Source organism: Grammomys surdaster, unplaced genomic scaffold, assembly GCF_004785775.1.
Source record: "Grammomys surdaster isolate TR1022 unplaced genomic scaffold, NIH_TR_1.0 193, whole genome shotgun sequence".
In the NCBI taxonomy this organism is placed as follows: domain Eukaryota; kingdom Metazoa; phylum Chordata; class Mammalia; order Rodentia; family Muridae; genus Grammomys; species Grammomys surdaster.
The window spans coordinates 10,230,962-10,244,048 of record NW_021604638.1 but is presented as its reverse complement, the minus strand read 5'-3'; the positions used below and the strand labels follow the sequence as shown (position 1 = coordinate 10,244,048).

The window sequence follows — 13,087 nt, the reverse complement described above, 5'->3', positions numbered from 1 at the left end:
ACTGGCAAGTGTCTTTTGATTGATGGGCTGGGTTTCCTGCTAGCAAGTCATGCTACCTTACCGAACCACATGTTTTTCATCTGCAGAATGGAAGCGATGTTTCTGAACCTGTAATATTGCTAAATAACTGCAAGCTACTTTCTAGTGAACTCCAGGGCACGCCCACCCCACAGAGCACGGTTTTAAATATACTTGGATGGGCAGTTACCAGGGAGCAATGGTCAGTAGAGCGCTCGGGACAAGAAATGATGGTTTCTTTCATAAAGCATGCCAGCTCAACTCGACGGCTCGGCATCTTGAATGTGGCCGCTTCACCAGCAGCGTCTTGAAACCAGTTAGAAGTGCACACTCTCAGGTTCCACTCAGACCTGTTCTGGAGGTGATCTCACGTAGCCCAGGTTGGCTTCAAACTTGCTATGTAGTCAAGGACGAGTGTGAATGTCAGATGCTTCTGCCTCCAGATGTGTACCACCATGCCCACTTTATGTAGCTCTGGGGATGGAACCCAAGGCTTCCTGTATGACTGGCAAGCATTCTACCAACCAAGTTATAACCCTGGTTCCACACAAGCTACCCCTCAACAAGCCTTCTGGGTGACTGTGGCACATGCCCAGTCCTGAGAGCTGTGTTCTGACTGACGATTGCTTTGTGTATCTGAGGGCTTGATGCCAGATCCTGTACTATTTCTGAGGGAATCGAGAAGGCTATTTTCTTGACGTGAAACTCTCCACTTTCAAACATTGGCAACTAGTTCAAAATTTAGAAATGAAGTGTGTGGGCTAATAATATACGGGCTCCAGCTGGATCTGCCGCCCCCCTGTTTTCTGCTCTTCTCTTTAATCCTCTGAACAGTTCTACAAGAAGCTGCAACGATGCACTCGCACGCCGGTGCCCCTGCTCTTCTTGTGTATGCAGGAGAGAAACTATAGGCCAGCCTTGCTTAGAATCGGGCACCAAAATAAACCTGACCTTAAGAACTTTCCTTCTCATCTTCTACCTGCCTTCTTCCTCTCCTCCCCCCTCACACTAATCCACATTCCAGTAAGAGAGTGTCAATCATCGCGGGAGCCAATGAGAGTCTGGGAGGGGTTGGAGCTGATGATATCCCGACCAAGGAAGCTGGATACGTTCTGGAAGAAAGTCAGCCGTACTCGGGAATAAGTGTTCAGTAGCCATTTGGTCCACAGGCTAAACCAGTTGTTCACCAAAGTGTCCTCTGTGTGCCCCGGGTTTCAGCAGCCTGCCCACGACTGTGACCCCACCTAGCTCTTACCCTTCTTGCTGTTGACTTTCTCTGAGCTCAGAGTAAATAGCCTCAGCCCCTCCCAACAATGGCATGTCTCTAGTCTCCAGGCTGGGCCTGCAAAGCTGGGGGAGATTTTTCAGCCATTTTACCAACGTCCTTCTTAAACTTAGCGGTTGGATGCATTCATATCAGCAAAGCCTACCCATCCAACATACAGTTTTTAGTGTTGAGGAAGTCTCTCGTCTCCAGCAGCAGAAACCTCCAGGGCCTTACAGAATCTTGGGTTCCCGGAGCCAGAAGCTGCCTGCAGGTCCTTCCTGTGCCCCTTGGTCATTGTTTTGGCATTTACATGCCCAAGACCCCTGTATAAAGCAGAGTGGGACCTCCACATCCTGACATTTTCCCCTGGCAATATTTGTTTTTAATTTTTCTACTATTTTTTTAAAAAAGAAATAATATATCTTTATCACACTCTTCCCTTCCTCCAACTTCTTGAAGATCTACACTATCTTCCTACCCATCCGACGTCATGTTCTTTCTCTCCTATCCCCGCCCCCCCAAAAAAGGAAAAAAAAAAAGGAAAATGAGAATCAAATCAAATCGAACAAAAAAACCCCAGAAAAGACATAAAATACCAAAACAAAATAAAAAGTACACAATAAGAGTTCATTTTGTGTTGGCTCACTACTCCCAGGCATGGGACCTGTCCCGGAGTGTGGTTGATGTATCCAGTGACACTGCATTGGAGAAAACGGAGTTTCCCTTTCTCTGCAGGCATCAATTGCAAATAGCTTCTTGGTTAGGGGTGGGACTTGATGCCCACGTCCTTTCTCAGTACAGGAATTTTGTCGGTGTGAACCTGTGCAGGTGTTGCTTCTGCTGCCACAGTCTCTATGAGTTCTCATGTGTGTCTTCTGAAACACATCTGGAGGATTCTGTCCCCTTGAGGCCATCTGTCACCTCTGGCTGTCATTGCCTCTTAGTGAGGCTACCGTGGGTACCACTGCTCTCACAGGTTTGTCATACTGCTCAAGAACGGCAGGAGAAAGACGCCAGAGAGCTGGACAAGAAAGATGAAGTCACAGATCCGGGGCAAGGCTGACAAGGAGCCCAAATCCAAGTCTGGATGTGCTCAGCAGCCTAGTCTGGCGTGACAGAGCTCTGTAATAAAGGTCTCAACTCTGCTGTGTCTTTGAGAGGCTGGTTTTGGGGTTCTCTGGTCAGGAAGCCCTTCAGGAGCAATTTAGTAAAGATCTTACCAAACTTTATCAAAACACTGAACTCCAGTAACTTGGCCTATACATTTAGAAAAATAAAATGTATTAAATAAAAATCCACAGTGTTTGCCTAGAACACATGTATATTCTGGTGTACTTTAAGTCTTGTGAAACACCCTCCTCCATAATCAACGGGACACTGTATTGTTTAAGGAACAGCAAGAATGACAGTCGGCACACCCTCGGTACAGGTGCAGTTTTGTCCCCAAATATTTTCCACCAGAGGTCGGTTGAATCCAAAGACATGAGACTCAGGAACATAGAGGGTAGGCTACACTCATTGGGCTCATTTGTAGCAGCATGGAGGGTAGGCTAGACTCATCAGGCTCCTCTGTAGCAGCATGGAGGGTAGGCTAGACCCATTAGGCTCATCCGTAGCAGGGAGCATTTATCATCTGATGGGATTTGCAGCTGTGTATGTGGTAGTCACACACCAGGCCCTGCAGTTCCTATGTCAGGAAGTATGGACTTCACAGTTGTTTCGGGCAGGAGCATGACTTTAATCATCATTCTTTTCCTCTCTCTGAAGCCCTGAGAATTGAACCTGGCGCCTCACACACACCAGGCAGATGCCATGTCCACTGAGACACATCCCCAGCCCTTGATCATCATTTTTACAGTTGACAAAATGGCTCTTCATAAGGGAGAGGAGTTTCATCCAAGGTCCTTCAAATGGGGAGCGGAGGAGGTGGACCCTAGTCCCCGTCACCCAAGGACCAGCACCAGACAGCCCCCTTCTGATTATGGTAACTGGATACGGTGATTCCCATCATGACTGGTTCCCATCATGACTGATACAAAGCTAAAATAGACCCAGCCAAGACGCAAAAGATAGGAGTAGCATTTGTTAGCTTCAGAGGCCAGGAGAACAGACAGTTCTCCACAAGAATACTCTTGGCAACAAAGGAAGACTAGGATGGGTGAGGAATTTATTATGGAACCTATACACACCCAAATGGGGAGACTTTTAGAGAAAAGCCCACTCCTGCACATGCCCAGTGTGGTAGTTTGAATATGCTTGGCCCAGGGCGTGGTACTATTAGTAGATGTGGCCTTGTTGGAAGAATTGTATCAATGTGGGTGTGGGCTTTAAGACTCTCATCCTAGTGGTCCAGAAGCCAGTCTTCTCCTAGTGGCCTTCAGATGAAGATGTAGAACTCTCAGCTCCTCCTGCACCATGCCTGCCTGGATGCTGCCATGTTCCCACCCTGGTGATAATGGACTGAATCTCTGAACCTGTAAGGCAGCCCCAATTAAATGCTGTCCTTTATATAAGAGTTGCCTTGGTCATGGTGTCTGTTCACAGCAGTAAAAACCCTAAGACACCCAGTTTGCACTGCTAAGTTTTACCTGATAAAAAAGGGAAGGCTATCCTGAAGGTGTCAGCTTTACATAGTCACCATCATCTCACTGTCTCTGTTGCGTGTCATTTGGTAGGCACATGGAGGAAACAGAGTCTGGAGGAAGAGATGAGGATTCAAAATCTTGCCTGAACAGCTTTAGCCTAGAATTTAGGTCGGGGACAAGTCTCTGAAGGCCCAGCCTGTGCATCCTATGTAGGTGACTGAAATCACTTTCTAGTCATAGTAGTGAAATAGCCTATCCTGCCCTAATGGACTGGGACAGGAAAAGACAAAAGATATGCCTGAGAGGGCTGGAAATTGCGCGAGTGTTGCTCTTTCCTGGACATGTTCCTTGTCAGATGGGTTCCTTTGTTAACGAGTGTTATTTCTGTAGCCTCCACTACGCCAGCCTCTACTAATCCCTTAACAGGGCTCTGCAGGCTGACCCATCCCTCCCTCTCCAATTGCCTCCCTGCAGCCTTGCCACTTCCTCCTTAATCCTGGACTCTAGTCATTCTGGGGAGGACAACAGACTCTTTAAAAATGAGCCCAGGGACCCTGGTCTGGGCCTTCTGCCCTAGCGGCGCCTTGTCCTCAGGCCCTAGAAAGGTAGGAAGCGAAGGAGGAGTGGACAAGTGTCCGGCTGCAGCCGGCTTGGAAGCTGTCTCGGTTCCTGGTTCCTACCAGAGCCAAGAGTGACACCTGATCCCGGGGGATTGTGAAATGGCTTGAGGTGGCAGGGCGCCCGCACTGCCCGCTGTGCTTCCTACCCGCCTCCTGCACCCCTCACTCGGTCCCGCCCCCCGGCACGAGTGGTTAAATCCCCCCATCCAGGCTGCAGGTCACACCTGCACCATGCCTGCCTGTCGCCTCTGCTTGCTGGCCGCAGGCCTCCTACTCGGGCTGCTGTTCACCCCCCTCTCAGCCATAGGTGAGTGCAGCCAGGAGTGCGGTGCCCAGACGGGAATCTCAGAAGTGGGGGGTTCTGGGACGAAAGTGGAAGGCCAGTGAAAATTTAAATTTTGCAACCCTGGGGCCTACCTACAGCTAGTGATCCTTGAAACTTAGGGTCTGGGGTCCAATGTACTGGAGCTTGGGAGACTGGTGAAGGCTTAAAGTTGGAGGGGCGGAGGCTCTCTTTGCGCTGAAAGCAGAGACCGGATGAAGAGGAGCGGGAAGCTCCCTGGATGGCTGAAGCTTCCAAACAGAAGCTCAGAAGCGGAGGACTGGGGGCTCTGAAGCCAAGCATTAGGGAGCTCTCTAGTGTCACAGACCCCTAGCCCGGAGATGAGGCCCTCTGGGGTGATGTTATGGCGGCCCCTGGGCCAGAGAATCCGAAATCCTTGGGGTTGAAATTTGGGGATCTTGGAGCAGGGAGAGGGTATGCCGCTGAGACTGGGCTCGGTTCTCCCTGACAATTCTCTGCTCCCACCCATCCCAAGGCACCGGAGCAGAGAAACCTGGAGTGTGCCCCCAGCTCGAACCAATTACGGACTGTGTGAAGGAGTGTGCCTTGGACAAGGACTGCGCGGACAACCGCAAGTGCTGCCAGGCCGGGTGCAGCTCTATCTGCTCCAATCCTAATGGTAGCCCCGCGGCGACCCGGCAGGGGACAGGGCGGGGCTGCGAGAGGCGGGAGCGCCCAGGTTTGGCGAAGAAGGGCATCCCAGACTGAGGGACCCCAGGAAGCGGTGGAAACCCGATCCACGTGTGGCCTCCCTGGTCTGGCCTGGGGTAGATGCGAGGGACAAAGGCGTCACAGAGGCGCGGCCCAGGGGATAGGGGGTCCCCCCCATTCCTGGCTGGACTCGATTCTCTGGTGCATGACGGGCTTCCGGGAACACACAAGGAGACTTTGTTCCGGGTCCCGAGAGCTGTGGTTTCCTAGGCTGGAGTCGGAGGACAAACCCTGGGTAGCATCAGGGCTGTGACCCGAGCCCTAGGGACTTCTTGCCTCTGGGAGTCCCTCCCGCAGGACCTTCCACTGTTTGGCCTCGCAAGACTCAAGATTTATTCCTGTGGGAGGGGAAATTTTTTGCCAAATCTTAAGTCTGTAGAAGTGAGCCGCCAAAAAGCAATGTTCTTGTGCAAAGTTACACCGCCATCCTGTGGCTGGCAGAGGTTCTTTCTTTGACACTGGATTTCCCTCTTGTATCTTTATTTCCACCACCTTCAGGACTGAGTGAAGGAGAGCTCTCAGGGACCAGAACTACAACTCTATCAGCCGGCCTTGCCCACACTAGTCCACTATCGGGAAGTCAAGTCTCCACGAAGCCACCGGCTGTGACCAGGAAAGGAGGTGACCGAGGTATGGAATCTAAGCATCTTATTTCCAAGAGGGAAAAGATGAGGCTAGGAGGTGGGGGCAAGACAGGAACAGAAACCAAAGTTTGTAATTTCTAGTCTTTTTTTCGGGTCTACAGCCCCTGCCCCTCGTTTTGCCCTTACTATTTTCCCAAAGATGCCAGGAGAGGCTGGGAGTGTTTATACTTAGGAGTCCTAAGATGCCATGAACAGGAAGGCGGAAGGGGGAGGCGAGACTTGCCTGTGGAGGGCACATTTTGGCTGTGGAGGTGCTACGGATGGGCCTGGAAAAGGAGAGACCAGGAAAGATGGAGACGAGCCAGCTGGCACACTGAGCTGCCAGGTGGATAAAGATACTGTTTCCTTGTGTCAGATGGACAGGCCAGATGGCCTCCTGAGCCAGAGAGGAGCCTGGAGGCTTGAGTCCTAGCCATTTCCTAAGTGTGAGAGCCTGAGTAATTTGCTCTTTGAAACTCGGCCTGCTCGTCTGCAAAGTGGGCATGCTACGAATGTCCATCTGTAGGCTAAGTGCAGTGGTACGCAAGATGCAAAGGTTCTCAAAAGAGTTGGCGTTCTGCAGAAGGTAGCTTGCTTCGGTACTGTATCCTCTCCGGGTTATTTTCATTTCATCTCAGGGTAGCCACCAAGAGCACATGTGCTAGCAAAGCCAGGATGCTGGCAACCTCCCCTTTCATGGTCCTTTATCTGCCTACCCACTTCACTGTCTGCATCTTTCCTTTCACCAGGCCTGGCTCCTGCCTGCTACTTCCGTTGAATGGAACATGATGTGAGGGTGCTGTGTGGAGTATGTGGGGTGAGGGGTGTGTGTGGTGTGTGGTGGTTTTTATATATGTACGGGTGATTGCGTATATATGGAGGGCCATGGCTCTGAGTGACTGTACCTATGGGAGTCATTGTGGGGTATATGTGTCACCTCTCACATGTGCACTGCACTTTACAGCTTATAAAGTCACATTGAGCTTGGTGGCAAACGCATATACCCTGGGGCCAGACCTCCTGCGGTTCAAATCCTGCCTCAGTCCTCCATGGTCTTAGGCAAAACACTTAACCCTCTACTGCCTCAGTTTCCCCGTCTGTAATGTAAGGAAATATTAGCAGAACCATTCACTTCTTTTAAGATTCTTGTGAGAACTGGATGAACTCGTGCCTGGCTCACTGCAGGAGCTAATTAGATAGTGGTGCTTATAATTACTGTTACCGAGCGGTTTGATCTTTCTAGGTGGTGTATATAGGGGACAATTGCTTTTGCAACAACCCCACAGTGTGGTGACAGGGATTCCACTCGATATCTAAAGACTGGTGCTCTGGGAGATTTGGGCTCTAGGACCACCAGGGGAGAAAATGGCTGAGCTGGGACTCAAACTGAGGTTCTGTGATTTCAGAGTTATCTTGGAGCAGGAATAGAGGTTTGCAGATAGTCTCCCCAGCACCCCTGTGAGCGGCTCAGGGTCCCACAGTGAAGTCAGACAGCTCTGCTGTTGGTGAACCAGGGCAGTGCTCAACCAGACTTTGCTGGTTGTCTACCTCTACCCCTCAGCTTCCTTTCCCGTACTCCCTGTCTACCTAGAAAAGCAGGGTGCCTGCCCCAGCGTGGACTTCCCCAAGCTCGGCCTCTGCGAGGACCAGTGCCAGGTGGACAGCCAGTGTTCTGGCAATATGAAGTGCTGCCGCAACGGCTGTGGGAAGATGGCCTGCACCACACCCAAATTCTGAGGTAGGTGCGAGCAGGAGAGAAGGTTTGGAAACGCCTAGGTATAAGGGTCCTTATAGTAAGTAAGTTGAAAAGGAAGAGGCTGGAAAACACCGTGATAACAGATCTGTTTATTCGCTTTCATTAACTTAGCAACTATTTATCTACAATATGTGAATAGCGTGGGAGCCAAAGAAGCAGACCAGAGAGGCTGGGCAATAGGTTTTCTTGTCTAGTGACGAGGAAGGAAAGAAACAAGCTGATCTTGTAGTGTGCCACAGGGAGGTACATGCTGTGGGACAGGAAAACAGGAGTGAAGTGTACCCCCGGAGAGGGGGACGACAGGGGTGTCACTGTAACTTTTACATGGGAGAGTGGGTGGAGCCTCACCAAGAAGGTGTGAAGCAAGAGAAGGCATGTGAGCATGCTCAGGCAGAGGAGGCAGTGAGAAGAGGCAAGAGCATCGCTGGGGCATGTGAGGAAGAAGGAGAAGGTGAGAAAACATGTGAGGGGAAGTCAAAGATATCTGGGGCCTGGGACAGTTCATCTTAGGGCCTTAGAGGTCATTGTCTTGACCCAGAGAGGTGTGTCCTTAGAAAGATACTCACCCCAACATTTCCAAAGGACTCTCCTAGAGTAGGCTGCCATGTAGCTAGACTATGGAGGGCAGGAGAAGATTGACAGACTTACTGGTGAATGGACAGATGAGAGGACCGTGCCCGGGATGTAGGCAAGAGAGACTGGTGGCCAGTTCACCATTTCATGACAAACAGTGGGGTTTGCTAATGACTATCTGAACTCTCTTTTTCTTTTAACAGGAACTTCAGTAAGTTAGGATTTGGAAGTGGGTAACTGTGTCCTAGGGGAGGGGACAATGGCTGGTGGGGTTGAGGGTGGTATCCCTTTGCATGCTTAGTGAGAGACAGAGGGTTGATCTTCATTCACTCCAAAGGCCAGCCTTCGTGGACAAATGTAGTCAAGGTAGCTAACTTTGGTAGCATTTCTTAGTTGTGTCTGAAATGGTCTAAGTATTTAGTATGAGATATCCAGGACTAAACTTAGTATCTTTCGTGCCTCAGGCACTAAAATGAGAAATTTGTGGAGTCACCCTTCCCTATGTGATTAAAACTAAAATACCATTAAGATGAGTCTAGAGAGGTGACTTGGGTGTTTAAGAACACTTACTGCTCTTACAGAGGACACAGTTTTGGTTCCCTGTATGCACCTGGTAGCTGACAACTATCTATAACTCCAGTTGAGGGGCTCAGATGCCCTCTTCTGGCTTCCAAGAGTACTGCACACACATGGTGTATATAGATACACACATTCACTTAAAATAAACACTCGATATAGCATTATACCACACAGTAAGTGTTAAAAATGGAGAAACTGAGACAGATACCTGGTTGTCCCATTAGGTGATCCTGCAGTGTGGCTGTCTGAGGTTCTAGGTCAGAAAGGTGACCACTCCCCTGAGCTTGCAGTGCAGTGATTGATGACACAGACTGTGTCACTCATTAGTGCCCACTGCTGTGGGAAATAGATGAGGAAATGTCACCCAGGCTTGAGTAGGAGCAGCCAGAGAAAACCTCCCAGGGGGTGACCCTGAGCTGGCATAAACATATGAGGCAATGACTGGTGGTTTGGTGAGATTTGGGGCGGGGATGCTGTTTGAGGCGGAGGGAGCAGGATGAGCAAGAACTTGGATAAGCCTTTGGTTGTGAACACAGCTTGCGGGACGCCCTTAGTGCACATAGAGACAACTGAAACCCAAAGAGGGTAGTGTGCCCAAGGGCTCATGCTTGCTATTTCAAAGTATGCTCTTCACTGGGTAAGGGAAAGCTACAGTCTTCCTAGGACCCTGAACTCTGCCATGCCATGGTGGGCATTGCAGACCAGACGACCACAATTCAGACTTCAGCTCTGACCCTTATCTAGCCTCTTCACCGCCTCACCCACAATTATATGCTTTTAGAATGGGGATAAATAGCATCTATTTGGTCAACTTAACTCAACTTGACCTAAGGAATGAAGGCACGGTGGGATTTTTTGGCGGTAGAAGGACGATTCTTAGGGAAATAAATGTTTGTGGGTCTCCAGAGAGGCCACAGTGGCCATTTGGGACCACAGTATATTCAAGTAGGTCCTGGAACAGGTTTGATCTGAAGCACTAGAGGCAAGCCTGGAACTTGTTCGGAAATGCAGGCAGAGCCCCCAAGAAGGTAGTGCCTTGCTGTGTGTGCACATGTGACGGGCTAGGTGGGAGCTGGGTGACCCTTGTATCTAGTATGACAGACGTAATAGATGACGGTGCCTCGGTCTCTCCCTCCAGATTCAGCCACCAGCAGCCTGAGGAATGGAGAGAGGTTGCTTCTGCTGGACTATTCGTGCATCCGGTGTAGTTCCCGTGGCCTCCTTTCTCTCTGGTCTTTGCATTTCTTCCTGGTCCCACAAAAGCATCTCCTTTTTCCAACCAATAAAGTGATCACTTTCAGCAATGGAGAAGCTATAACACCTGCTCTCCCCACTTTCTTCTGTTTGTCTTGACTTGGGTTAGGTGGGTGGGACAGTACTGGACAACTGGGTCATTGAGGTACAAAATCCAGTCAGGGATTAGTTCTGAAGTTGTGAACAATAATTCAGGTGTGCCTCTGCCATGTTAGCATTTCTCCAGTAGATCCTTGCACCAGGCCTGTGAGGCTGGTTATTTTCCAAGGGTCACGGAGACAACGTGGCCTCTGAGAGGTGTAGGAAACCACTTCTGAAACCATTCAGGCCCACTGCTCATGAGTTGCATGTCTATGTGGCAACCATAGTGCTGGGAGACACACTCGTGAGGCTACCTGGCTACTCGGAGCCCTCAGAGTAATTCATAGCAATCCAGCGATCTGGTGAGAAGGCTAAGTGCCTGCTGTACAAGCAAGAGGACCTGAGTTCGATCCCCAGCACATGTGTTTAAAACAATGAAGTGCAGCAGAATGCCTCGGGCAGGACTGGAGATAGGCTAATTCCCAGATCTTGGCCAGCCAAGCTAGCCAAATGGCAAGTACCAGGCTCAGAAAGACACAACTTACAGAAAATGGTTCTCTTTTTTTTCCCCATTATGTGGGTGTTCAGAGATCACGGACAGGTGGTCAGGCTTGGTGGCAAGCACCCTTACCCACTGAGCCATCTCGCTGGCCCCACCCTGTGGTTTAAAAAGAAGTCCCTGCCTATCTTTGTACCTATGCATCCTTGAAATAACAGTGGGCCAGCTCCATGTCATCCTCCTCTCTCTTCAGAGGGTAACAATTGCTGCTTAAGGCAAACTAGAGAACCCTGGAACCAAGGCTCTTCAGTTCTTTCCCCGTGTGACAAGGCTCTTCAGTTCTTTCCCCGTGTGACAGAAAGACATGGCTTGACTTTAGTAATAGATTAAAACTCCCTATTTTAAAAATTAAAAGTGTGGTCTTAAACTCTTCAGTTTTTTCCCATGTTCTCTCCCCCTTTCTTCCCATTTCTGCTTAGTGTGGGGCCTGCCATAAACATCCCTTACGTCGAGGGTCATTTTTTTTTAGTTCGGTTTAGAGCCTTTGACTTCCAACTCACCCCCTCACTTTGAAGTATTTTTCTTCTCGGGGGTGAAATGAGTAATTCATACTAAGAAATGAGCGTCATTTCTCAATTTTCCCAATGTGCTTGAATATCTGTACTCCGGAAGGAAGGCTCTTTAGACAGGATGACAACATCTGTACAATTTCGGAGATGGAAGTGATCTTAGGGAAATGTATTTAGAGAAATGCACTTTTTATTCACAAACAAAACCCTTCAGGGACCCCTAGGGAGCTTGGCTCCATAGAGGTCCGGTTGGCTTGACAAGTCAGATATTTGTGCAGAATGCCTGGCACTGATATCTGCTCAGGAAGTTGTTCTGGTTGCCTCTGCAGCCTCCATAATGGAACCAGTCACAGCGGCCAATTTTGGAGTTATAGTACCATCTCACAAACATGGCTCGGCACTCACCCCTTTCCTTAGGAAGTGTGCACACAGGCGGTAAGGACTTCCTGGGCACTTGAAGAAGAAGAAGAGTGGTTAAGGAGACCAAATCCATCATCGTCCCCTGGGCTACTATCTCCTCTACTGGAGGTTTCCATGGCCACAAGGTGCAAGGCTGAGGTCACCCACAACAGCCACACCTTCCCACCCAGCCTAATTCTTCTCCACAGAAGCCAAGGCCTGTGCTTCTGTAAGTATTCAAACTCCCTTGCCTAGGATCCTGACTCAAACATCCAGCTCAGCCACCCCCTTCTGCATGAGACTGGAGACGTCCCTTCACTTCTCAAAGCTTCCAGCTTGTCTGTGACACAGAGAACCAAGCACTGTATCTCCTTTGCCCCCTCAGATTTGATTTTCCACAGCTGGACCCCATAGGCTTCTGCCTCCCATCTCACCGTCTGTTCCAGAATGGACAGACTGCAGAGAAAGGGTGAGCCTAGGATCTGAGAGCAGGGTTTCAAGTCTGACTCAGTCATTTGCTAGCTGTATAACCTTGAACAAAGGTCTTATATCTTCAGATCTCTTCTGCATTGAGTTTTTTCTCACTGTAAAATGGAGTCTAATGTTCACACTTTGAGGCTAATTGAGAGTTTAAAGACAACTAATGAAGGCTGGGTGTGCTGGAACACACTTTTAATCCCAGCATTCAGGAAAGGCAGAGGCAGGAGGATTTCTGTGGGTTGGGGGCCAGCCTAGTCTACTTAGAGAGCACCAGGCCAGGCAGAGCTATACAGTGAGACCACTTTCAACAAAACACCACCACCACCGCAACAAACAGGGGACGAAACCACACAAAAACAACCAATAAAAAGCACCAGTAAATCCAACAACTCAAAAGTCAGTGGGTAACAGTGAACTGCTGCTGAGTAGCCTTTCCTTCTCAAGCAATGAGACCCAGCAACACAAACCCTGACTACTAGCCTGCAGTCCTAGTCCCCAACACGGGCCAGTCTCTGTGTTCTCAGCAAACGCCCAACAAAGAAGAATTTGTCACTATGTGTTTTTATCTTCGCAATTACTATTTCGTCTGTGTATGCACAAGTGTATGTGTGTGTGTGTGTGTGTGTGTGTGTGTATTGGGCACACACATATTGTGGGAAGGCCAAAAGAAAAGCTTAGGTGTCTTTTCTCTCTCTCTCTCTCTCTCTCTCTCTCTCTCTCTCTCTCTCTC

The 13,087-nt window shown here is 49.6% G+C and overlaps 2 protein-coding genes across 2 annotated transcripts in view; one reads left to right on the top strand and one right to left on the bottom strand.

The window, feature by feature from the left end:
• Positions 1-4,618: 4,618 nt before the first annotated feature.
• Wfdc2 (WAP four-disulfide core domain 2) lies at positions 4,619-10,393 on the top strand. Its single transcript, XM_028769761.1, has 5 exons — positions 4,619-4,797; positions 5,309-5,452; positions 6,043-6,174; positions 7,759-7,905; positions 10,214-10,393. The coding sequence occupies exons 1-4, from the start codon at positions 4,722-4,724 to the stop codon at positions 7,902-7,904; spliced, it is 498 nt and encodes a 165-aa protein (XP_028625594.1). The 5' UTR covers positions 4,619-4,721; the 3' UTR covers position 7,905; positions 10,214-10,393.
• A 1,241-nt stretch (positions 10,394-11,634) lies between these two features.
• Spint3 (serine peptidase inhibitor, Kunitz type 3) overlaps positions 11,635-13,087 on the bottom strand; it is a 3,394-nt gene continuing 1,941 nt past the window's right edge. The window contains exon 2 of the mRNA XM_028769512.1: positions 11,635-11,931. Coding sequence (XP_028625345.1) covers positions 11,741-11,931 — 191 coding nt within the window. The 3' untranslated portion in view covers positions 11,635-11,740. The remainder of the gene's footprint in view (positions 11,932-13,087) is intronic.

Bases quoted from the DNA above. Each gene is read 5' to 3' on its own strand.
- Wfdc2 (XM_028769761.1), top strand. From the start codon at position 4,722: ATGCCTGCCTGTCGCCTCTGCTTGCTGGCCGCAGGCCTCCTACTCGGG. The intron at 5,453-6,042 runs GTAGCCCCGCGG...CACCACCTTCAG, and splicing joins TATCTGCTCCAATCCTAATG to GACTGAGTGAAGGAGAGCTC. The intron at 6,175-7,758 runs GTATGGAATCTA...CTGTCTACCTAG, and splicing joins CAGGAAAGGAGGTGACCGAG to AAAAGCAGGGTGCCTGCCCC.